The 26,199-nt window shown below is 33.1% G+C and overlaps 3 protein-coding genes across 5 annotated transcripts in view; all 3 read right to left on the bottom strand.

Moving 5' to 3' along the window:
- LOC122297489 overlaps positions 1-5,199 on the bottom strand; it is a 45,957-nt gene extending 40,758 nt beyond the window's left edge. Inside the window, exons 1-8 of one of the 3 annotated variants that reach the window (XM_043107557.1) lie at positions 4,363-5,197; positions 4,078-4,227; positions 3,756-3,917; positions 3,552-3,644; positions 2,990-3,109; positions 2,580-2,852; positions 2,096-2,442; positions 1,172-1,942 (exon numbers count right to left, since the gene is read on the bottom strand). In XM_043107557.1, coding sequence (XP_042963491.1) covers positions 1,334-1,942; positions 2,096-2,442; positions 2,580-2,852; positions 2,990-3,109; positions 3,552-3,644; positions 3,756-3,917; positions 4,078-4,227; positions 4,363-5,038 — 2,430 coding nt within the window. In that variant the 5' untranslated portion in view covers positions 5,039-5,197 and the 3' untranslated portion in view covers positions 1,172-1,333. Of the gene's footprint in view, positions 1-1,171; positions 1,943-2,095; positions 2,443-2,579; positions 2,853-2,989; positions 3,110-3,551; positions 3,645-3,755; positions 3,918-4,077; positions 4,228-4,362 lie in introns of those variants that run through there. The other 2 variants (XM_043107558.1, XM_043107559.1) reach the window with 2 other exon arrangements.
- A 4,161-nt stretch (positions 5,200-9,360) lies between these two features.
- On the bottom strand, positions 9,361-10,698 carry LOC122297054 (ATP-dependent DNA helicase PIF1-like). The gene has a single exon (XM_043106843.1). The coding sequence runs from the start codon at positions 10,696-10,698 to the stop codon at positions 9,361-9,363; it is 1,338 nt and encodes a 445-aa protein (XP_042962777.1).
- Positions 10,699-10,722: 24 nt separating this feature from the next.
- LOC122297053 lies at positions 10,723-13,224 on the bottom strand. The gene is made up of 2 exons (XM_043106842.1): positions 12,771-13,224; positions 10,723-12,056 (listed from the first exon to the last, which is right to left on the bottom strand). The coding sequence occupies exons 1-2, from the start codon at positions 13,222-13,224 to the stop codon at positions 10,723-10,725; spliced, it is 1,788 nt and encodes a 595-aa protein (XP_042962776.1).
- Positions 13,225-26,199: the final 12,975 nt, after the last annotated feature.

Below are 26,199 nucleotides of genomic sequence, written 5' to 3'. Positions count from 1 at the left end.
CCCAAACCCATATATATGCATAATAAAAAAATAATTTTTTAATAAAAAAGATGTCATTTTATCTTACCTTTTTTTAAAAAAAATAAAATTGTCATTTTATCTTACTTTTTGTTTTTAAATGGAATGACACGGTTTCTTACTAGATTTTATTTAAAACCTCTCCCCCTCCCCCCCCCCCACCGGCGCGGGGGGCACCGTTCTCTTTCTTTCCCTCTCTATTTTCTCTTTATCACCATTTGCCATCGCTGGTCTCTCACCTCATCCCCAGTCTGTCAGACTCTCTCCTTATTATCATCGCAACTTGCCCCCACTCAATCCAGATATCTCTTATCTATTTCTCAATGAGTTAATGCGTTGGTGGGCTGCTAGACGTGGCATCGTGGGTGGTGGGAGAATGACCTCAGAGTCCAATTCGGCCCCACAGGGCAAGGGCCAAACTTTCCCATGGGCAAGGCCAACGATGCTCGTTAGACTTTCAAATATTCAAGCCTTACTAGCAATCATAATTACCTCGAATCAACGATGGAAAGAATGGAACTATATATATAGCATTGATAAACATCAACTACTTTGGTAGCCTTTCAAAAGTACTATATATACATGCAAATTAGTCTTACAAAGCAGTATCTCTGATTGCTTGATCGAATGAGATTGTATAGTTTTGAAGATCAGAGATAAACACAATATCATGTGAACCCTGTGTTATAATTCACATTGTCGATATATAAGATTTTTGGATAGCACATAGACCTCACACAAATATTTTGAGATCGAAATGTTTTAGATAGAAAAAGATTTTACAAAAATAAACTTACAAACTAACGTGATTTTATGTAAATTGTAAAGTTATTTTTATAGTAAAGTAGATATAATGAATCATATAAAATCAAGTCAATTTGTGTAGGTAGCACCTGTCAAATATTTAATGATGTTAATTTATCCCTTTTTGCATTGATACAATATGGTAATTAAGTTATCAGGTATCATGATGCCCGATGATGAAATTCCCAAAACTGATCATCAAAGATATGGAATTAATTACTTAAAGAAGACAAAATACAAGAAGACAATATAGGAACTTGATGATCGATGATCATGAGAACTGGCTAGATCACCATCTTTCATCAATGGTAAAAACCGTACATTGCATGAAACAGGAACAGAAAGAGAATTACTACAATACAACATAAATTAATTTTTCCTTCATACGGATAATATGGCAAACATATTATATTTTTGTCAAACACGTACACAACAAGAGGATAAGTTAATTCGAAAAAAAAATCGAAAAAAAAGGGAAAATATGGAAGATCAAGTCGATCGATATAATTATTTAGAGAACCACCTTGTAGCTACGTTGTGGCACATTCTTAAAGGTGGCCCATATAAGATCAAAATAGAGTGGAAACTGTGCTACGGCAAAAAACGTTACAGGCAGGCATGTCACTGCATACACTGGAAACGCCGCATATTTTAACTTATCCTTTAGCACAAAGAAGTGTCCAGCGCAGAATGAAACCAACATTGAAGCTATGGAGACGAACAGCGATGTTAAACCCACCAAGAGCTTCCTCGGCAAGTCTCTTCCAAAATCTCTCTCTTGGTACCTTGATGTTAAAATGGAAAGGAACATTATCACCGAAGTGACAGAGAAGCAAAGCGCAACAAGTGATGAGATAGCGAATATGTCAAATGCCGGTTGGTTTTCGAGCGTCGGGGTGCCACTATCCTGCTTGACGCCTCCGGGGACTGTGGAAGCCGTCGCAAAGGCAACGGTGGCAATGAGTGCAGCAACGACAGAGCAGGATTCAGACGTGTTGGTTAGCCACTCACCACCGGTTTTAACTAGGTTCTGATGGGTTTCGGTGAATATGTCCTTTGCTGTCTTGCCCGCCTTGTTGCAACGGGGGAAGAAATGGATTGGCATGGAATCCTTGACAAACTGCATCAACCCAAGCAACCGGTATATAATCGCATATCAATATATATCTAAAAAGAAGAGAAAAAGAAAATTAGTAAATATTGAAGATTAATTAATAGGGCATCCATGCAGGTATACGTAATTATTTCAGCTGTTGATCTCTCTCGTACGTACCTCATACCACTTGATTTCCCATTGCATTTGTAAGGCAGCCCCGGGAATGAGCCAAGGCTTATAGTCTCCAAGCTTTGCCGCAAGATGCAAGGCACTGTTCCCATCTTTATCCACTTTCCGGAACACGCTGTCAACCAGGATATTTCTTTTATGCAAGTATCTATACACATGCGGTTGCCTGTTCTGCACTGCCAACAGCACTATATTCTTCTTGTCCACATTCATGTCGTGTATGGCAACTGGAAAGAGTTCTAGGATTTTATCCACGATTTCAGTGACACCATTTTTAGCTGCAATTAATATGGGAGACTCCTTCTTTGGCGGCTCATGAATGTTTTTGTCCTTCACTGCATGCAGCCATGCACCAACGTCATACGCACGTATATACCAAGTACTCATGAGTGCATCATGATGTAATTAATTAATCTGAAAGAACTAGGAATTAATTAGGATCGATAAGCTGCATGGGATTATAGATATATACTTTGATCTCCACCCATATTGTCAAAGACGACTTGGCCGCCTGCTTCTTGGTCAACATTATAAGGCTTTGTATCCTGTTGATCATCATCTTCATGTTTGGTCGATGTCGATGTCGATGTCGTTGGCTTTGCTGCAGCAAATACATTCGGATCTGCCCCGCCGGCTGTGTAACAATCCTCGTATGTTTTGGTATGTTTTAGAAGTTCGTTCATGACTTGAACGGCCCATATGTGCTTTTCTTTCTTATCACGTATCTTTCTTATCGAGTTAGATCCTAATTATCATTAACATACAAAATAAACAAATGCCATATATATATTAGAAACAAATGCCAGCAGGGTACGTAATTAATTAATCTGCGAATTAAACTAATTATATATATTAACTACCAGCTGCTAGCTGCATACATACCTAGTCCAAGGATGACCATCATTGCCTTGGATGCAAACTTGACAAATTCAAAGCAGGTGTCATAATTAGCTGGAAATAACCGATACCGCCGTTCCCGAGTTCCATGCAGATGATCTGTAGCTTAACCATCATGCACCAGTACTTAGGAATATATAAGACTAGGGCTTGGGATCAAGCTCTCCGAACCCGGCCGGAACAAAATAGGCACATCAATTACTTACTATTTATTGTTTTCCGTACAAATATTTTGAAAATCTTAAAATCTTTAAATGAGTAATATACTAATATATACTAGCTGTCTGTTATGACAAATGAATGGTATAACTCTAAATAGACAAGTCTCGTATAAGTTTTTATAAAAAAAAATTCTCCGCTTTAAAAAAGTATAAAAAAGTATTCTTTATTAGTAGGACCTATTTTTTTAACAAAGGATTTAGACTAGATTTGTTTACTTAGAACCTTTTATTATATAAAAAGTACTGTCATAGTAGTGCTTTAAATGTTTTATTGGTCAATTGATTAGCTTATGATAAATTGCTTTCAAACACATATGTTTAATTACCTGCATTATTACTACCACGGGCTATATTTGACTGATAATTTGTTCCGTTCTCTGCATCTGGTGGCTTTGATCCATCCTTTGTTCTAGGAACAACTGGGGGGAGGGGGAGAGGGATCATCATTCAGACAAAATGATATTCTTGTCACAATATTGTGATGTTTAATTTGAATGCAAAATAAAAATAAAAATACTCGTTTCACATACCAACATGAGCCATTTTCCAGAACAATCGAAAGAAGTTGATGCATGTTCTGTAGTTCTCTGGATAATTCGGATTCTTTTCCTCTTTACGACTCTTTATTATTGCCGATGGCCTCTGATCATCATCGTATTCATATTCATGCGACAGCTCATCAACAAATATGCCTTCAAATTAAACAACAATAGTATTACACGCATGCACGTTATGATCTATAGACGTACGTACGTACGGTTACCGATAAAGAATATCTACTAATTAATATATATCAGAAGATCAGTAACGTTTATTTATAATAATAATGATGGAGGGATATTGGATACTTACTGTGATAGATGAGTTTGTCGCATCGTCCAAAGTGGCTACCGCTTCTGAAAGCAGAAGGCTTGGTGGCTAGCAGATGGAGAGGGAAGAATCCTTGCTCGTTCACACTGTCAACCAGCTCCGGATACAAGTGAACTATTTGAAATGCCAAATCTGTACGTACGTACATGATCACATAAAATATATATTTATATATATGTAGTTCAAAATGATCAAACATATATATATACATGTTAATTTAATTACTATATAATAGATATAGTAATTAATTAATTAGTATTCACTCACCAAAATACTCGCCATTAATGGCACAGTGAAGAATGGTGTCACCATCCTCCCTCTTGGCATATTTGTAGCCAATTTTGGCTTCCTGCTTGCTATCCTGATGACTGGTGTCAACATCCTCCCTCTTGGCCTGCTTGCTATCCTGATCATCGCAGATCATTTTGTGGAGATAAAGGAAGGCTTCCTTTTTACCGTGGAGGGCAGCCAAGAAAAAGGGAGTCTCTCCTTCACAATTACGTTCACCCACCAATGATGGATCAACTTGTGCTATGCGCTTACACATAGGCAGGCTCCCCATTGCTGCAGCAGTATGGAGAGGGGTATTATCTCGCTCGTTTTTAGTTTTAACAGCCTCCTGGGCATGATTTTTACCAGGAGACTGCAGTACATACATAAGATCTTCGACTATTTCTTCTTGGCCATCGGAGACAGCTATGTGTAATGCTGTGTCCCCTGACCTCGTGATCTTGAGATTGTGAGCAGACTCTAATTCGTTCCTATACTTCTCCACAACTTTTTTCCATTCGGCCTTCATCGCCATTCTGAACAACTCGCTCTTGATCTGCTCCAAATCATGCCTAGATTTATTTGATTCGTCCGGAGTAGGAGTAATAGTAGTAGTACTACTACTACTGTCTTGGTCACTCGTTTCATGCTGATCAACTATTTTGGAATCCATCAATTTTCAAGATAATGATCAGCTCCTCCTACTACGTACGTGCAATTAACGCTTATAATCTATATATAATGATATGTATCAATATATACATACATACATCCTGATGATCATCTGGGATAGGCATCAAAAGATCACTTGGGCCTCAAGCGAAGAATGTTCCATGCACGTCACTGCTTGCAGTATATATGAATCAATACCCATATATATATATATATATATATATTATATATAATATGCTTGCTTTTTACAGCACTATTCAAGATTTTATTCTTTTAAGAGTAGAAATACTACGGTGGTCGATCTCGTTCAGTATTTCAGAAGCTAGGATCGAACGGAACGATCGAGAAGAAGATCATGTAATAAATATTCTAAAAGAGAAAGCTCTACAACATTAAAGCCAAAGGTACTACTACTGCATGTGGTTAATTATTCTTTCAGCTTTAACCTACTTTACGTGCACTTAATTAAACCTTTTTTTTGGGGTGTGGGGGTCCTTATAATCGTTTCTTTTCTGGTATATATGTTCCTGAAAAGGAAATATTCTACTTTGGTAGTACATTAACTCTGATCAACAACATATAATTATGACCTGTAGTACTCATGCACACATAAGATTGGTTAGGGAATCTGAAGTACTAGATCATTGACTAGATAAAAGTATGAATATATATTGGTACTATAGGTTCTGGGCCAGCAGGTTATATATATATATATACACACTTTGAAAAAAGCTTCAGAATGTTCGGCTGCTAGCGGTACTGTGTTCTTTAATTGTAACACGCAACCTGTAAAGCAAAAGTGAGATAAAGCTAACCAGACAAAAGCAAAAGTAAAATGAAAACAGTATCATTATTAAAGAGGTCGATGCTATCGGTAATATACGTATATATATATACTAGGTGGGAAAACACGTTTATCTAATTTTATAAAATGATTATTTGTAAAAAATAATATATATTTTATAAAAATTATTGATGTCACTTAATAATTTAAGGCATATTGGAGAAAATAAAAAAATTAGTTCAAAGTATCATATAATCCAATACATGTTTATAACATCTATAATTTTAGCAAATATATATACGAAAAATTTAATAAAAGTCTAACACAAACGGTAGTTCAAAATATGTGTCGTTTGATATTTATATTATAATTCATCAATTTATGTAATCCTATAGACAATCAATAGAGATAACATTGAAATTCTTATTTTGCTGTTGGTTGAGTCGATCAGGGACAACATAAAGTTAAAACATAATCTTTTTATAAAATTTGTGGTATAATATTTTCTATATATAGCATATATATAAATCATAAAATATATTTTGAAATTGTTGGCCGAATTTACTCTTTCTTGATTAGTTCAAGGATCACGGCCTTTGTCACGTGCCTATCATAGCAAGCCCACGTATGGAATATGACTTAGCGGAAGTTACGTCCTACTATCATGGAAAAAAAACACTTTGATTAAACACACTTATATTATATATTATATGAGATTTTTAAATTTGAAATACTCAATAATCTAAATTAATGGAACGTATAATACACGTATATTATACTTAGGGATTCACGTCTTATGCACCTAATACACGTGTATATATTAAGGAGAAAGAGAAAAATATAATAGCTAATCTTTAATTACTTATTATTATATAAACTATTAAGTATTATAATTATTGAGATTAATAAATCATATAACAACATTGAATGCTATCTCTCTCAATATTTATGTCTTCATTTTATGTGCCAAACCGTTAAAATAAACGGTGTTAACTTTAACGGAAAAACAAGAAAAAACCGTTAAAACAAGATTTTTCCGTTTCATACACACTTTTTATATATAGAAGATATACTACTTGAGGACTAACGTGCGATGCATTTTTCCTTCGTTATAGTACTGTTAACTATTTAGTTAAGTTCTAAAAATTTGTCAACAAAAATATTACACAGATATAAACAGCAAAATGAGTTATGGATTTATTTATTTATTTTATCTAGGTGTCATTCAAGCTCAGGTCCATATTGGACAGGACTGATAGAGATAACATTAAAGTTTTTGTATCTTTGTTAGTTGAATATTTCTGGGTCTAGAGCAAGTTGAATCATCTATTAATTTTCTGAAGCTTCTGATGCCATTTTTTGTATAAATGGTAAATGTTCCTGTGTAGTAAATATTTAGTGAGATTAGATAATTAATAAATGTAAAAATAATTTATATATAATTTTATTTGAAAATTTTGTGAAAAAAGAATAAAGTTACCTATCCAGTATGATTCATGAAATCAATGGCTGAATGACTCAATGCTTGTTCTGCAAGTTCACCGAACATAACAGCTGCTAATTTTCCTGTCCCGTCGTCAACTTCAACATATGCTCGACAACTATAAATAATAAAAGTATTATTTTTTGTTAGTATTGGTAAAATTAATATGTGAATAATTTTGAAATGAATTGTTAATTATTGAAGTTAAAAAAATGTGTACCGTGGTTCAGCAACACTTTGATGTTTGCAGTGATAACAGAGAAAGCTTTCATTATGGTCATGCCCAGTTCCTTTGTTACAATTGATGCATGACATATAGAAGAAGATTTGGCGCAAATTTATGATATTTATCTTTGCCTTGATCCAGAATTTTGCTTTCTATATTATATTAAGAATAATATTTTGTTTAATGAGAAGGAATATAAATATAAATATGATGTTAAGAAAAATAATTTACCTCTATTGGTTGTAAACATTTTAGTAATGCAGCAACTTCATAATTTTTTGTTATTTGTCGAATACCAACTGACGATAAAGATGTAGATGGGTATTTTAATGATTTTGCAATTATGACTTCAAGTCTTGAATCATTGATTGCAATCCTTAAAAAAGAAAAAAAGAAATTATAATTGGAACATTTTTAATAGATATGTTAATAAAAAATATTGTAATTAATATGAATTACCATCTTTGCAGCAGTTTTGCGTCAGGGATAAGAGGATTGATTGTAAATGCACTTGTTGGTCGAGATGAAAGAGATAGTCCTGTTTCATCAATATAAATAATTGTTAGTTAAAAAATGTAAGATTTAAAATAAGAATTAAGAATTTGAATTATTAGAATTACCATTATAAGAACGAACTTTGAGCTTTGTTGCAAGTAGAATTGGTTTTGTTTCGATTATTTCAGAAATTTTTTTGCATTCATCTTGAACAAAACGACCCCACATAGTCAACAAGATAGGATTGAAGTTACATGATATGAAAGGAGAAAATTAAAAAGAATTTAAAAAATAAAGATTATAAAAAAATTTTAAAAAATTAAAAAGGGGAAAAAAAATTTACCTTTGATCTATAACATAGATTTCTTGAAGAGTAGCTGGTCCATTTGTTAATGTTATTTCTTTTGCAGGTTTGATGTGAAAAGCAACTGCTAAGAGATCTGATTAAAAATATTGAAATTATTAGCTGTTTAGGAAAAAAAATTAAAAAATGATAATAATTGACTTATTTCTGCAATTGAATCCTTATAAGCATCCAACTCGTTAATGGGAATGAGGTTGTACTTTGGTAGTTCTACTTGTTGTTCATTTTCTGGAATGTCTTCGATGATTGTTTTTGCATTTATAATTCATTGGTATTGATGCGACTCAGTTTTATATTTAGGATCCAGTGGTTTGACATATGCGTTTATAATATAGTAGGATCGAAACATCTGGAGAGAGTCTTCTCTTGAATCAACATCATTTCCGAACATTGTTGCTTGCAGACGATTTCCCTATATTATATAAGAAAGTATAGGTTGTTAGTTTTTATAATAAGTAAGGAATTTGTTTTTAAAAAAAAGTAAAAAAATTTTACAAGTAAATATAATTACATAGAATATATAAGATATGTTATATAAAGTATATATATGAGTATATTTGTAGAATAAATTGTAAGTAGAGAAAAAAATATTGTACCTGTTCATCTACCAACATTAAATTTTAGTATTTTACTCATGAGTGTTGCCCAATTCATTTGGGGGATTTTTCAACCACGAGCATTTTAATTTTTCAGTTCCTTGTCTTTGGAGTAATATCTTTAATTGATGTGTAAGTAATCCGCATTTTGAAAACTGATAAGCCAAAAAGAAATGAAGTCTATAAACATAAAAGGAAAGAAATGAAATTAATTAAACTGTAAAATAAAAACTAATAGAAACTTATATGTATTAATTAGTTAACAAGAATAAATTAATAGAATATTGAAAATATAAAAAAAAATTATAGGAAATTTTTAATTTATTTATAGCAGTTAAAATTAAATATAAAAAAAAAAAATTTACCTGTATAACATCAGTCAGAGGAGGCCAATGTTAATAAGTCTGTGTAGACAATATTTTTTGTGCAGTTTTTTTCTGGTTCATCAGTTGAGATTGGTCGAATTAGAATCTTGATTGCAGAAATAGTCTTAGCTCTTGATAAAGCTACATATAATTGTCCATGTGAGAAAACTGGATGCGGCAAGTATATCCCAACAAAATCTAATGTCTGTCCTTCTGACTTGTTTATACTCATTGCAAAGCTTAGTTTAACAGGGAATTGAGTTCGTTTGAATGGGAAACCACTGTTTTCATCAGGATTTGGTAAAAATAGAATTCTCGGAATAAAAACATTTTTGCCACTGTGATGACCAACTGCAATTTCTGCATGAATAACTTTACGATCAAAATTGCGACAGATTAGTCGTGTTCCATTACATAGTTCTTCTGAAGGATTGATGTTTCTCAATAACATGATTGGACAGTTTTGTTTCAACAATAATTCATGTGGAGGAAGTCCATTTGGTGTTAAAGCATGTAAGAAATCTTCCATGACTGCTTGTTCAGATGCGTCGATTGTTTCATCAAAACTGTAATATTGTTTTAACTCTCCAGGAAATCTCTGAATTAGCAAAGTGTTTATTTCATCAACATAACTGTTTTTTGGTGTCAATATAGCTCGATTCATCATGCTTGAAATATTTGCTGAATAATCAGAAATATTATGAAAAACAGTATCCACCGAATGATTCAAAAAAGTAGCATCATTTTCATATGGAATTAACATGACTGCAGGAATTCTGACGTATTCATTAATTGTGATTGGTGGTAACCCATTCCCTAAATCCAATATGTATTTTGAGAAGTCTGGATCTAATCTTGCACGCATATTTTCAGTTAAACGAATTTTTGTCAATTTTGGCCATAGGTAGGAAGAAACTAAGCTGGCATCAATCTGTTGTTGTCTTGTTCCTTTTGGGACCACAGGTAGAATCTGACGAAAGTCTCCACCAAATACAATAATTTTTTCACTAAAAGATAATTCTGAATCATTAATGTCTTTTAGCATTTTATCCAATGCTTCTATAGATTCTTTTCTTGATATAGGAGCTTCATCCCATATGATTAACTTTACTTTTTGTAGTAATCTTGCAAGTCCACTTTGTTTGCTGACACTACATGTGAGATTTTTATTGGTATCTAGTGGAATTTTGAATCTTGAATGTGCAGTTCGACCTCCAGGTAAGATTGATGTAGCTACACCAGATGAAGCAGTTGCAAGAGCAATTAATTGCTTTGTTCTTATTGTAGCAAGGAGTGCTTTGTATAAAAATATTTTTCCTGTACCACCAGGACCATCAATAAAGAACATCGCAAGTTCATTTGACAAAACTTTTTATAAGATAGAATTATAAGCATTTTGTTGTTCGCAATTAAGCAGTGTTGATGCATGAAGATCTTCTTCTGGAATTGGAACAGCTAATTCATCATCAATTTCTCTAAACAAAAACTCATCTTGATCAAAATCAATGTTTTGGTCGATAAGATGGAACGAATTGATGTTTCTACCCATTGATTCAAATATTGTGGAGATGAAGCGTAAAGTTTCAGTTCTAACAGTTGATGAAGAACTTTCAAGTAATTGAAAATCAGCAGACATATCTTGTTCAAAGCGTTCCCAAAGATCTCTTGGATTTGTAGGATTACAGTAAACCAAAATTGTTGCAAATAGTCTTCTTAAACTGAAAGGCATTTGGTAAAGAGAGGCTTCGTATAAGCATTCTTCTAAACTGTCATCTCTCTGTAATAAACCATACATAGTTGCAGCTTCACGAAATGTGGGGGCCAAGATACCATTGACAGTTTTGAGATGATCAAATGATAAAGGACCTCTTATATGATTTAATAACATCTGCAGATAATACCTTTCTCCTTCAAAAGGATTTGCTGTAACAATTCGACCTATCACAACTTGTTTTTTCCGAATAGTCCACATTTTATATTGTTGGCTCCAAACATAAAATTCAGGAAATTCTTTATACAACAATTTTTTGGCATTCTGATCAACTTGATTTGTTGCAAAAAATTCAGTCAGCATTGATTTTGCTGAAAAGTTAGAGTTTATCACATTTGTTAAGTTTTCATGTGCACGGAAAGTAACCTGGTGTTGATTTTCAAGATGTAAATGTAAGCTATAGACTGCTAGATGAACCTCATTGATAATAAAGCCAAATATTCTCCACATAGCCTCTGGTGGAGCAATCCATCGAACTGATTGAAATCTCTCAATTTCATCAATTTGTTGAGTGCTTTGTTCAGAAACCAGATTGAAGGCAACACGATCATGGCCTTTATAAATGTATTTGTAGAGATACTTGACAGCTTTTATTGTAGAACATATCTCAACATTAATATGACAGTCAAACATTGCAAGTAAATAAGGGTTATATGGAAAAACCCAACGATTATCTAAATCATGTCCTCTGATTTTGGCTGTTCTTCCATTGTTGCAGCGTTTGTATATTGGGAAGCAATCATTTCCAACAACAGTGTTTGGGACAAACTGTTTTGGGTAATTATTTTTGCAACAACCATTTTTTTTCATACATACATTTGTTGGATTTAGAACTCTACATGGGTCATGCATCATATGCTTAACAACAGCTGTATAGAGATGTAAGTTGTTGTCTTTGTCAGGTAATTCAGCAGATACGATCTCATCAAAAGATTCTGGTACATATAATTTCTAATCTTGACGCAATATAATCAGGAAATGGACATGTGGAAGTCCTCTTTTTTGGTGCTCAATAACATAAACATATGCTAAGATTTTTTCAAATATTTCTCGTTTGAATAGTTCGTACTTCAGATCCTCTAATTTTGCTCTAAAAATTCGAGCAATTAAGTCAGGTCGATTTTGGGTTTCTTCATGTGGTAACAATTGAGTTGAGATCTCTTTCCAGTTTGGATTGCATGTCATTGTCAAAAAAATATCTGGTTTGCCATATCGTTGAACTAAAGCCATTGCTTCTAAATATCTTTTTTGCATATCTCTTGGGCTTCCAATAAAAGATGAAGGCAAAATTATACATTTGCCAATTCTTGAAGCGTTTGTTTCTCCAAGATTGATGCTATCAACAATGCCTTGATATAATTCAGATCGAATATGTTGTTGATTGCAACGAAAATAATCTAACCTTGAAGTCTCTATCTTGATATACATGTCAACAACAAATTGTTGAAGAAGTCGGCCAGAGATTAGAAGGATAGATTTCAGATTTTCTCTAATTTGTAACTTGTAACAGTAATATTCACGGCAAGAAACAATGGGATCTTTTCTCCTTTTCTTTAAAACTACAAAAGTAATAAAAAATTATTTAGAAAAATACATACCAAATATATTAATAATAAGTTGTATAAAAAAGATAGCATAGAAAATTTAACCTTGTTGTTCTCTTCTGAGTAATTCTTCTGCTGATGTTGATTGATGAGGATCAATTAATTGAGTTGTGCAGTTATTGGCAGATACAGATGCAGTTCTTTTGTTAATTCTTTGTATGCCTTGGTGCCATCCAATATCTCTGAGAGGAATCAGTAGAGGATATTGAAGCGGATCATAGCATCCAAAATAATATTGAACTAAATGACTCCCGCCAATATGGTTAAATACGAAAATATCACGAGGTGTTAAATGTTCTGAATCATCATTTTCAACCCAAATAGCTGCAACTTCTGATGATGTTGGGGCATTAAACACCCGTTGATCTAAACCAGGATCTGATTTTATACAGATTTTTTGATATTCTAAATTTGGTAAATCACCAATAGATCGAAAAAATGTTGAATATGGATTTACACGAAGGAGATCCATAAGTTGGGCAATAATAGAAGGATCCATTCTGATTGAGTCAACAATGCAATTCTCGAATTCATGTTCAATGTCATAAAAATATAGCTGCAAATTAGAAGGTTGACCATATGAAGGAATCAAATCAGGGAGATAGTGATAAATTTGACCTTGAGCTCGAAATGTATATATTCCTCTGTTTCTTCGACATAAATTTCTGTCAAATTTAACTCCAAAAGATGTGAAAGCAAATTTGTTGTTGTACGTTCGAACATATGTCTGAAATTGTGTAGATTCAGCAGTATTTGAAACAAACAAATTATAGAGTTGATCTGGAACATCATTTGTAACCAAAGAGATTAATCCATTAGCACAGCAGAAATTGTTTGTTTCATGAAAGAATCTTTTCGCTTTACAATGCTTACAATGTGGCATATTTGGTAAATAATTTGCTTCAACTGGAACATTTTGTAATATTTGTCTATGTACAACATTATGACGACGTAATGTGCCTATTGAGTTGGGGTAAAGGAAAAACAAATATAAGAAATTTCATTAGAAATAATTAAATAATTTTTTTTCAATCAATATTTTAAATATAAATAACAATAAAATATAATGTTATTAAAGAATTCATTTTATTTTTAGTTCTTACCAAAAGTACATGTTCGCAGATTTTTTTGAGGACTTGATTGTGATTGATCAACAAGAAGAGCCTATTTTAGAGAAAAAATAATTATTGAAAGAGAGTAAATAAATAAAATATATGATGAGAAAAAAGAAAAGTTACTAAACCTGTTGGACCATAAGTTGTTCAGAAAGTTGACTTGTCTCTGTTGGTGCATTTGTTGACTTTCCTTTCAACAAATTTACAGAATAACTTGAGCCAGCAGAAGAACTGTATGAAATATTTAATTGTGTAGATTCTTTTAAATTTTTACCAAGGAGATGAACATTTGGACATATGTTAGACTCTTCTGAGGAGGTCATTCCAAGAATGTTAAAATTACAGCGAGAAATTCTGAACCTCTTTCCATGGCATTGTTGAATATTAGAATTTTCAATATCAATAGGTTCGAGATGATCATCTAATGTATCATCGATTGATATAATCATTTGATCAATATCAGATGGCATTGAATCTTGAAAATCAAGCATATTTCTTTTCGAAACTTGTTTCTGAGAATGTCTTTTCGTTGTTCTTTGCTGCAATTGATCTTTTTTGTTTTGTAGAAGATCTTTATATGACATTTTTTTTTTGTTGATTGTTTTTGAAGCAGAATTTTATTTAATTATTTCCTGAAATAAAGATTTTGGAATTAAATAATAAAATTTTATCATTCGATATGTTAATAAAGTAAATTATAAGTTCAAAATTTTAGATTGACATAAAATAAAAAGTACATAAAGGAATAATTATAATCTAATGTAAAATATTTAAACAAATTTAATTTTCTCAAAAAGTTTATTGACTGCAACAAAAAAGAACATATAATAAATATATTTATTTATATTATATACTTTATTGAATAAAACATTACGTGCTAAATAAAGATATAGTTTTAAGCATGGATTGAATAAATGAAATAATTTGTAATATAGAAGGGAAAAAAATACTTACAGTTGTGATGACCCGCTTTCGAGTGTATTTTCGCTGAAATAATTGTTTTTATTTTAATTAATATATTAGTTATTTATTTTAGTTTATTTGCGTTTTAAAATTGTTTTTAATTTAATTGATGTTGTATTTTATTTCTTTTAGTTGTTTTGTGGGTTTTAATCTCTTTTTGACGGTTTAGTTTTGTTTTCCGGAATGAGGATTGGACCTCATCTTTTCCCTACATCTCTTTTCCTTTTTCTCTTCTTTTTCCTTTTTCTTTTTTCTTTTTCCTTCTTTCTTTTTCCTTTCTTTTTCTTTTTTCTTTCTTTTCTTTTTTTTTCTTTCTTCCCACTCGAGCACCCCCCCCGGTTTCTCTCTCTTCTCTCTCCCTCACGTCGGAACACTTCTCAGCCCAGACCCACCGCCGCCGGCCACCGTGCGGCACACCACCCCCACCAAAACCTTCACCTCCCTCCGGCGCACCACCCCACCGATTTCCACCCCCATCCGGCTGGCCGTTTGGCCGGAAAAGCTCTCCAAAGGCTGCACGGATTTTGCCCCGATCCGCCGCCGTCGCTCCACCTCCGGCCACCATTTCTTCACCACTTCATCACCGGTCTCTTGCCGTCCTAACCCACCTATTTCCGGCCTCCAACGACCACCGGAACAGCTCCTACGAGCTAGCTTTCCTTTTTGGGAAATCCGGCCTATTTCCGGCTATTCCGCCGCCACCCACGGCCAACCACCACTTCCAATAGCTTCACAACCATCCCTAGACCATTCCCTATCAATCCCAAGCCCTAGTTTGTCCCCGTTCAAAAGTGGGTTTTTCACAACCCACGGCCACAGTGAATTTTCACTGTGACGTTGCTTTTTCGCCGCAGTTTGCAACGCCTCGTGTTTTCTAAAATTGCCATATAGCGCTGTAAGTATTTTCTAAATCCTATTTTCAGATTTAAATATATATTGCTCTTTCAATTAATTTATCTGCTGGTTGGTTGATTCCGGACTGAGTCCGAGGAGTTCGGGGGTCAGATGGATGGAGGACGGAGTTGCTTGTTTTATTGATTTATGTTGTTGGATTATTTTATTATGCATTGATATGGCATTACATGGTGCATGCACGAGTGTTTTTGTTTATGTGTGAAAAGCCTGTGTATTGGCGTAAGTGGTCTTACGGGTGCGTGTGTATCACGACCCCAAGCCTGGATGGGGTATTATCCCGGTGGAGCTCCTCTGGTCACTCGGGAGCGGAATAAACTGAGTGATGTCCCCTGAGTTGTCGCTAGACGACGGGAGCGGGGGCTAGGGGTTGCTTGGCTACGAACTCGCCGGGCGCGGAACCGGGCATCGCTCTACGCACCGACTCCGTGGCCCTTCGCTGGTGAGGGCTAGAGGATGCTTGGCTACGAACGTGCGGGGCACGGAACTGGGCATCGCTTGTTAGGTGTCACATGCGTGGTGGTACTCTGCGGTGTGGCACTGGAGCCAGGGTATGCGGATGACCCCTAGGGGAGGTCATGGTGCATACGGATAAAATGTGACTTTTGGCGTGTTTTTCGGAAAGGATGTGTTTTTGGGCCAAATGGGTTTTTGGCGTGTGTGGAAAACTGTGTCTTTGGGTTTTGTGTATTGGGCATGTTTCATGCATATTGTTTGAGTTCTATATGTGTTTTTATCTGGTAGTGTTTGGGTTTTACTTACCTGCGGTACCATTTTTGGTTCCGTAGCTTTTGGTGCAGAGTTGGAGGACGAAGAGAAGGAGGCTGAGCCCGAGGATGCGGCCCCGCCGGGTTGCTGATGCTATGCTTTATATTTGTTTAAAACTGTATTTGTGTTTTTGTAATATTTTATCTATGTACGTTTTAAACAGTTTGTATTACGTTAAGAAAAATTCTGGTACTTAGTTATGACTTTCGTTATCCGCTGCGTGTTCTTTCGTGCACATTTGTTGCCTTTGCACACACTTGGCACCCGTCGATGGGATGGTGATCCGGGTTGTCACCATCCGGACGTCTCGATTTTCCCGTGTTCGGGCGTGGGGATTTGGGGGCTCACAGGTGGTATCAGAGCGGTTTGGCTCTGGGTAAAACCACATGTCCCGTAGGCAGTACCAGAATGCTTTTTAAAGTTGTGTTTTAAAAATTATGTTAAGTACAGTTGTTTTATTTGTTTTATTTGTTTGAGCTTGTTTGTTTGTTTGTATTTATTTAGTTATGTTTTTGCAAGCTGGTTTCTTTTGTTTCTTGCTGTGTGGTGTTGGTTTTGTTTTTGTTGGTTTTATGATGGTTTTATTTGTTTTCTTAAAGGAGGGTCAAGTGTGGTGTTGTGGCAGGAGCATGGGGAGACCAAGGAAATCTACCCAAGAACCACGGGACAATACCTCCAGGGATGACTCCCTAGCCGAAGCAATATAGCAGATGACAGAATTTATGCAGCAGAGTGCGAGGACTCAACAGACAGGGCCTTGGCCACAACAAGGACCTTGGCCGCAACAAGGGGGTCCTTGGCCATCATCAAGAGGGCCTTGTCCACCATCAGGAGGGCCTTATCCACCGTCAGGAGAGCCTTGTCCGCAACAAGGAGGGTATTGGCCACAACCAGGAGGTCCTTGGCCATATCAGGGAGGGCCTTGGATGTATCCAGGAGGGTCCAGTAGCATGGTGCAAGCCGGATGCACCTATGAGCGCTTCCTGGCGCATAGGACTCCACACTTCACTGGAAATGAGGATCCACTTCAGGCTGGAAAATGGATCAAAGATCTGGAGAAAACTTTTGAGGTGTGTGGATGCACTGAGGCACAGCAAGTACTCTACGCCAACTATCTCTTGCAAGGTACCGCTTCTGATTGGTGGGATACCAAGAGGGTGTTGTTGGAATCTGAACTGGGATCTTTCGCTGCGGTAACCTGGCAGCGTTTCAAGAAGGAGTTCAATGACCGCTTCTTTCTCGCATCGGTAAGGAAGCAAAAGGCAAGAGAGTTCTCCAATCTGGTCCAAGGGGGCGCGACAGTGGAACAATACGCCCGGAGGTTCATAGAACTTGAGCGATTTGCTCCTCACCTTGTCGCCACAGAGGAGATGCGAGCAGATCGTTTTCAGGAGGGGCTACGCCATGACATACGCCGTATGGTGGTCAGCCATCGGATATCCACTTTTCAGGAATTAGTGGATGTGGCTACCCTTGTGGAGCGGGAAAATAATATGAGTGTGGGTTCCCCTCCAGGGCATAAGAGGCGGAGTTTTTCTGGTGAAGGAAGTAGCTCGGGTTCGCCCCAGAAGTTTGTTCAGCGGCCCGGAACTCGACCTCAAACGTCCTCAGGTGTTCGTATGGGAGGACGGGTGCCTATTTGTGGAGCTTGTAATAGAGCTCATGAGGGCGAGTGTCGGATGAGTAGCGGACCCCAGTGTTACCGGTGCGGCCAAGTGAGACATATTGCTCGGGATTGCTCCGTCAGAGTTCAAGAAAACCGTGGAGGTAGCCCGAGGATGCGGCTCTGCCGGGTTGCTGATGCTATGCTTTATATTTGTTTAAAACTGTATTTGTGTTTTTGTAATATTTTATCTATGTACGTTTTAAACAGTTTGTATTACGTTAAGAAAAATTTTGGTACTTAGTTATGACTTTCGTTATCCGCTGCGTGTTCTTTCGTGCACATTTGTTGCCTTTGCACACACTTGGCACCCGTCGATGGGATGGTGACCCGGGTTGTCACCATCCGGACGTCTCGATTTCTCCGTGTTCGGGCGTGGGGATTTGGGGGCATCACAACAGTTTTTTTAGCTAGCAGGATATTTGTTGACATCAGATCTTTTAATTGAAAATGTACTCCCTATTTATTAAAAAAAAATGTATGTTATTTTTAAGAAGAAATATTTTTTTTTTAATTTTTAAAGAGATGAAAATGTTTTAATTTGTTGCAATTAATTTTGATTAGAGATATTATAAGAATTATTTGTAAACACAAAAATAATACAATTGATAAACGAAATTGCAAGAACTTGATGTTTAGTTGATATATAATAGTAAGAATAGTCATTTGTTATTATAATATCAAATTTAAAACATTAATAACATTCAAATGTTTTTTTAAGAATTTATTTTGAAATTTTTAATTAATGAATTATATAAAAGAAGTGATAAAAATTTATACTATATAATAAGTTTATATTTATTTTAATTTTTTTATTTATACATTTATTTTAAATGGTTAAATTTAATTAAAATAAAATCTAAACAGTTTAAATCAAAAAGAACATAAAATTAGGATGTTTTATTTTACAAATATTTACAGTTAAACAATTTGTGATGACCCGCTTTTAAGTGTATTTTCGCTGAAATAATTGTTTTTATTTTAATTAATATATCAGATATTTTATTTTATTTTAATTGCGTTTTTTAAAGTCGGTTTTTTTAATTTATTTTAATTTATTTGAGGTTGTGTTTTATTTCTTTTAGTTGTTTTTGTGGTTTTAATCTTTTTGGCGGTTTGTTTCTTTTTCCCGGAGTGAGGAATGGACCTCATTTCTTTTCACATCTTTTTTTTCTTTTTCTCTTTTTCCTTTTTTCTTTTTCCCTTCTTTTCTTTTTTCTTCTTTTTCTTTTTTTCTCTTTCTTTTCTCTCTCCTCTCTCCCCGACTCGGACCCCCCCCGTGCACTCTCTCTCTTCTCTCTCTCTCCCTCACGCCGGCGTCAACCTTCCCCAGCCCCTACCGCCGCCGTCCGGCCACCGTTCGGCCTCCCACCGGTCCCATTCTCTTCCTCTCCTTCCGGTCTACCTTCCCTCCAAAACCCACCCCCAACCGGCCGGCCATTTAGCCGGAAAAAGCTCAACAAAGGCGCACGGATTTTGCTCCGATCCGCCGCCGTCGCTCCACCTCCGGCCACCATTTCTTCACCACTTCATCACCGGTCCCTTGCCGTCCTAACCCACCCATTTCCGGCCTCCATCGACCACCGGAGCAGCTCCCACAAGCTTGTTTTCCGATTTGCCATTTTCGGCCATTTCCGGCCATTCCGCCGCCACCCACGGCCGTCCGTCACTTCCAATAGCTTCACAACCACCTCTAGACCATTCCCTATCAATCCCGTGTCCTAGTTTGTCCCCGTTCAAAAGTGGGTTTTTCGGACCCACGGCCACAGTGAAATTTCACTGTGACGTTGCTGTTTTTCCGCCGTTTGCAACGCCTCGTGTTTTCTAAATTTGCCGTATAGCGCTGTAAGTATTTTCCAAACCCTATTTTCAGATTTTAATATATATTGCTCATTCAATTATTTACTGTTGTTGGTTGTTGATTCCGGACTGAGTCCGAGGAGTTTCGGGGGTCGGATGGATGGAGGACGGAGTTACTTGTTTTATTGATTTATATTGTTGGATTATTTTAATATGCATTGATTTGGCATTTCATGGTGCATGCACGTGTGTTTGTGGGATTGTGTGAAAGGCCTGTGTATTGGCGTGACTGGTTTTACGGGTGCGTGTGTATCACGAGCCCAAGCCGGGATGGGTTATTATCTCGGTGGAGCTCCTCTGGTCACTCGGGAGCGGAATAAACTGAGTGATGTCCCTGAGTTATCGAGAGAGATGACGGGAGCGGGACTAGGGGATGCTTGGCTACGAACGTGCCGGGCATGGAACCGGGCATCGCCCTACTCACCGACTCCGTGGCCCTTCGCTGGCGAGGGCTAGAGGATGCTTGGCTACGCACGCGCGGGGCGCGGAACTGGGCATCGCTTGTTAGGTGTCACATGCGTGGTGGTACTCTGCGGTGTGACACTGGAGCCAGGGTGTGCGGATGACTCCTAGGGGAGGTCATGGTGCATACGGTTAAAATTGGATAATGGTTTATGAGGCCAAATGTGACTTTTGGCGTGGGCCAGATGGACTTCTGGTGAGATATTGGGCCGGATGGACTTCCGGCGAGATATTGGGCCAAATGTGACTTTTGGCATGTTTTTCGGAAAGGATATGTTTTTGGGTCAAATGGGTTTTTGGCGTGTGTGGAAAACTGGTGATTTTGGGCTTTGTGCATTGGGCATGTTTCATGCATCTTGTTTGAGTTATATGTGTTTTTATCTGGTAGTGTTTGGAGTTTTACTTACCTGCGGAACCATTTGTGGTTCCGTAGCTTTTGGTGCAGGAGTTGAGGATGAGGAGGAAGAGGCTGAGCCCGAGGATGCGGCTCCGCCGGATTGCTGATGCTATCTTTTTATTTGTTTAAAACTGTATTTGTGTTTTGTAATATTTTATCTACGTACGTTTTAAACAGCTTGTATTACGTTAAGAAAAATTCTGGTACTTAGTTATGACTTTCTTTATCCGCTGCGAGTTTCTCTGTACACATCTGTTGCCTTGCACACACTCGGCACCCGACGATGGGATGGTGACCCGGGTTGTCACCATCCGGACGTCTCAATTTCCCCGTGTTCGGGCGTGGGGATTTTGGGGGCGTCACACAATTGGTCATAAATTTTTTTTTTGAATTTATAGCTATAAATTTTATAGCTTGATAAATTCAAATTTACATAGAAATCAATGTCTAAATATGGTATTATTTTTAAAATCACTATGTTCTATAGTGATTTTGAGATTAAAATTTGATGCAAACACCATTATTTAGATTGAAATCTATATTAAAATTTTTATTGACCATATGTTAATTAATAAATATTTGCAAAAAATAACATTTATATAATAAGTGTCATGAAATATATTTAAAGAAATGAAACTGTTGTTAAAAAAATAAAATATTGAAGTATCGATGGATAAATAAAATGCAAATATTGTAAAAGAACAAGAAAAATTAAGACATTTATAATTGTGTAATTAACATGTAAGAATAAATTGAGATTTGTATATAATATATAGAATGATTTTAGATAAAAGAAAGATATAGTAATATGTAGTAAATTTTTTATTTTTTAAAAAATTTCATAGCATTTGTTTATTAAAAAATAAAAGTTAAAAAATGATAAACAGATTTTTGCAATATTTTAGCAAAAGGTAAAATAAAAAATATTTAAGATTAAATATGTATTATTAAATATATATTTATAGAAAAAATAAATATTTAATGTATTATTTCGAAATTTCTTGTCAAAAGATTATAATGTGATTTGAATTTTGATTTCTTTATTAACAAGAAAGGCCCTATTTTTGACAACAAATAACACATTAGATTTTTTTTTTTTAATTTTGAAGAAATATGTACAATTAAATATGTAATAGAACAAAAAATAAATGTTTAATATTCACAAAACAAATTAACACTTACAAATTTCTTACCAAATGATTATAATGTCATTTGAATTTTGATTGTCTTGTTGATAAGATAGCCCCTATTTTTGACAACAAATAATATATTAGAATTTGTTTAATAAGAATATATTTCTTTAAAGATGAAAAATAATGTAAAATTCATTTATACAAATGAAATCACCAAAACAAAATAGTTTAATAATTTTAGATACATCAATTAGAAACATTGAATCAATTTGATTTTTTGAAATATTTTTCATTTTCTTTTATTTTATTTATTTCTATTTATTATTTATATTTATTCATATTTCTTATTTCTATATATTTATATATATATATAAATATATTATAAGATTTATATATTATATATTTGTATATTAAATAATATATATTATATAAAATGAGAATTCCAATAGTATATTTGTTGCCAATATAATATATTATTAGATGAATTTTAATCCTTTTGATGACAAAATAGCCACTATTTTTAACAACAAAAAATACAAGAAATTAAAAAAAAAAAAAGACGTTATTAGTTAAAAGAAGCATAAAATTAAAGCATATAAATTTTTTTAATTGTTATATTTTTAGATATAAAAAAATTTAGTCATTATTTTTATTGTTATGTTTTTATATATTTTTTCTTCATTGAAATTGTTTTTTCACCAAATATAACATATCTTTAAAAATTTGAACAATTTATTCTTAAGTTGAATAAATTTTGTTTTAGTTTATTTTTTTTACAGCAATATATTTTTTTTTTCTAAATAATTTTGTTGGTTGTTGAAGTGTTTTTTTAATAAATATGTATATTTTAATTTGTTTTGTTCCTTTTTTTTTTGTGTACACAAATAAAATGATAAGTTGTCATTTACTGGTATGAATTTTTTATATATTTTAAAATCTATTTTTCTTAAGTTACATGTAAAATTTTTACTCTATTTTATATTACTCAATATGATTGACCATCTTTAAGCTAATCAATGTTAATACTTATATAAATTGACCATATTGACTATTTTTATGGATTATTGACATATATAAAAATGAAATGTTATGTTGTTATTTATTATTCAATTTTATATGTATATTAAATTATATTTGTATTTTTAGCTACATCTACAATTTTTTTTCCTTTATATTACTCAATATTATTGTTTTATTATGTGTAAGACTTTTAGATTGAGTTTATTCATGTTTCAAAGATTTTTTGAATATTGAAATAAATGGCTACTCTAATAATTGATTACATCTGTGTTGAAACAAATAAAAAGTAAAATATAAAGAAGACAAAAATAGTACAACAATTGAAAATGGAAAGCATGAGTAGATTTAGTCACCCATCCTATAAGTAAATTTACTTTTATAAATTTAGTTCATATTTAGTTTTATAACTATTCTTTTAAAAAGTTAAAAGAATAAGGAAAAATAATTTTACTTAATAGTAAAATGTACAAAATGAAAGAAAGTAAATATGAAATCAATCTTATACTAATGTATAGGTGGTGCAAATGATGAGGAAAAAAAACTAGAATCTAATAAAAAAAAATAGACAAATTTGAGAGAATAACAGAAAAGTAATATTATAAAAGTATTAAAATTAAATTTCCCATAAATTATCTTTAATTTAGAAAAATATGACATTTTCTAAATTTTTTTTGGAGAATTTAACTTCTATTTTTTTTAAAACCTCTAAGATTTCATTGCTTATTCTTTATTTATTTTACTCTATTATTTTTTTATTATTAATTTTTTACCTCTATTTATAAATTTAAGAACTCAATATTTTTTCTTATTTTTTAAATTGTTACTTTAGTGAATATTTTAAACAAAAAATTAGATATGATAAATTTTTTATATTTTCATAATTATTTAAAATATATTTAAAATTATAATAAATATGAGTATAATAAAAACTGTAGATAATTCGAAGTAAATAAATATAATAAAAAGCTTAAATGATTAGAAGGAAATATTAATATGAAAATAATATTTAAAATTAATCTTATACTAAGAAAAAAGTAATTTTATAAGGGCATTCACATTAAAATTCCCATAAACTTGTTTATAATTTAGTTAAAAATGAGATTTTCTAAATTGTTTTTTCGAATTTTACTTAGTTTTTAAAAATCTATAACATTTGATTTGCTATTGTTTATCTAATCTATTAAAATAATATTTTTCTATTTTTTTTATTGTCTTAGTTTGTTTATCTAATCTATTAAAATAATATTTTTCCATTTTTTTTATTGTCTTAGTTTGTTTATCTAATCTATTAAAATAATATTTTTCCATTTTTTTTATTATTATCTTAGTTGTATTTAGAATTTTAACAACCCAATCTATTTTTGTATGTTTTGAAATGTTACTTTATTGAATATTTTAAACAAAAAATTCAATCATTTTTATTGGGTATGACAATACTTTTATAATTAAATTTTTTATTTTTCCATAATTATTTAAACTATTTTTAAAATTATTATTTAAAAAGATAATAAATATGATTATGATAAAAAGTGTAGATAATTGGAAGTAAATAAATATAATAAAAAGTTTACATGATTAGAAAAAAATATGAATAAAAAAATAATATTCAAAATTAAGTTTATACTAATATATAAGCTGTGTAAGTGATGGAGAAAAAAACAAAAATCTAGCAAAAACCAAAATAGACAAGTTTGAAAAAATAATAAAAAACTGATGTTATAAAGTCATTCACATTAACTTTCCCATGAAATTATTTATAATTTAGTTAAAAATGATAATTTCAAAAAATTTTCTCCAAATTTTACTCAATTTTCAAAAACCTCCAATATGTCAATCTTTATGATTTATTTATTATATTAAAATAATATTTTTGTATTTTTTTTAGTGAATATTCTCTAGTGAATATTTTAAACAAAAATTTAAATAATTTTTTTGTGAGTATGATAATATTTATATAATTAAATTTTTTATATTTCCATAACTATTTAAATTATTTTTAAAATCATTATATAAATTTATATTAAATATGAGTAAGATTAAAAGTGTAGATAATTGAAAGTAAATAAATATAATATAAAGTTTAAATGATTATAAATATATTTATATAATATAACTATAAATATATAAATATTTATATATATATAATTGAAAGGTCCGTATAGCTAGATATATATATATGTAAATAGATATATATAGAAATATAGATATAAATATATAAGTAAATAATTCGGAAATAAACAAATCATAAGAGGGCAAAAAAGTAATTTGACCCTAACCCTAGGAAGCCCTATATAAGCATCTCTAAACCTAACCCTCACATTTCTGCCACCCCTCTTTTCCTCTCTCTCTCTCTCTCTCTCTCTCTCTCTCTCTCTCTCTCTCTCTCTCTCTCTCTCTCGGGCCCTTCTCGTTTCATCTTGCATTGCCTCTCTCTCTCACAGCTTTCATCTTCTTGTTTGATTTATATTTGTATTTTGTTCTTCTTTTAATGTTTTGCAGTTTCGTTTGCAGCACTTATCTATTCTGTTTATTTGGGTTTTTTCTTTTATTTTTTATATTTTGTGCGTTTAGATCTAGATTGTTCTTTAGAGTATAATTTAAAAAAAGTTTTTTTTTTAAAAAACTTTTAAATATGAACTGTTTATTTGATATATTTTTTGTTGTTTTTTCTTACTTTCAGATGAACATTGTTTTTTACGGTTTTTCATTTTTTTTGTTTTTCCTTTTAGATCTGAACATATTTGTTTTTATTTGATTTTTTTTTTTGTCGTGTTTTGTTCTTGTTTTTGTCTCGTTTTATCTTGTTCTTATTGTCTCCGATTTTGTTGTTTGAAGTTTGAAATTTTTAGATCTGTACAACAACTACGGTCATGACATCTACGGCTGTTGCCCCCCCCCCCTCTCTCTCTCTCTCTCTCTCTCTCTCTCTCTCTCTCTCTCTCTCTCTCTCTCTCTCTCTCTCTCTCTCTCTCTCTCTCTCTCTCTCTCTCTCTCTCTCTCTCTCTCTCTCTCTCTCTCAGCTTTCATGTTCTTATTTGACTTATGTTTGTATTTTCTTCTTCTTTTAATATTTTGCAATTTTGTTCGCAGCACTCATCTTTACAGTATAAATTAAATTTTTTTTTTAACATTTAGATCTGTACAACAGATTTGTTCATGTTTTTACGGTTTTTCAATTTTT

Source organism: Carya illinoinensis, chromosome 15 (genome assembly GCF_018687715.1).
Source record: "Carya illinoinensis cultivar Pawnee chromosome 15, C.illinoinensisPawnee_v1, whole genome shotgun sequence".
Classification (NCBI taxonomy): domain Eukaryota; kingdom Viridiplantae; phylum Streptophyta; class Magnoliopsida; order Fagales; family Juglandaceae; genus Carya; species Carya illinoinensis.
This window is presented reverse-complemented; position numbering and strand designations above follow the sequence as displayed.

Bases quoted from the DNA above. Each gene is read 5' to 3' on its own strand.
- LOC122297054 (XM_043106843.1), bottom strand. From the start codon at position 10,698: ATGTTCTTTATTGATGGTCCTGGTGGTACAGGAAAAATATTTTTATAC.
- LOC122297053 (XM_043106842.1), bottom strand. From the start codon at position 13,224: ATGGATCCTTCTATTATTGCCCAACTTATGGATCTCCTTCGTGTAAAT. The intron at 12,057-12,770 runs GTTAAATTTTCT...TATATGTACCAG, and splicing joins ACTCAGAAGAGAACAACAAG to AATCTTTTGATGAGATCGTA.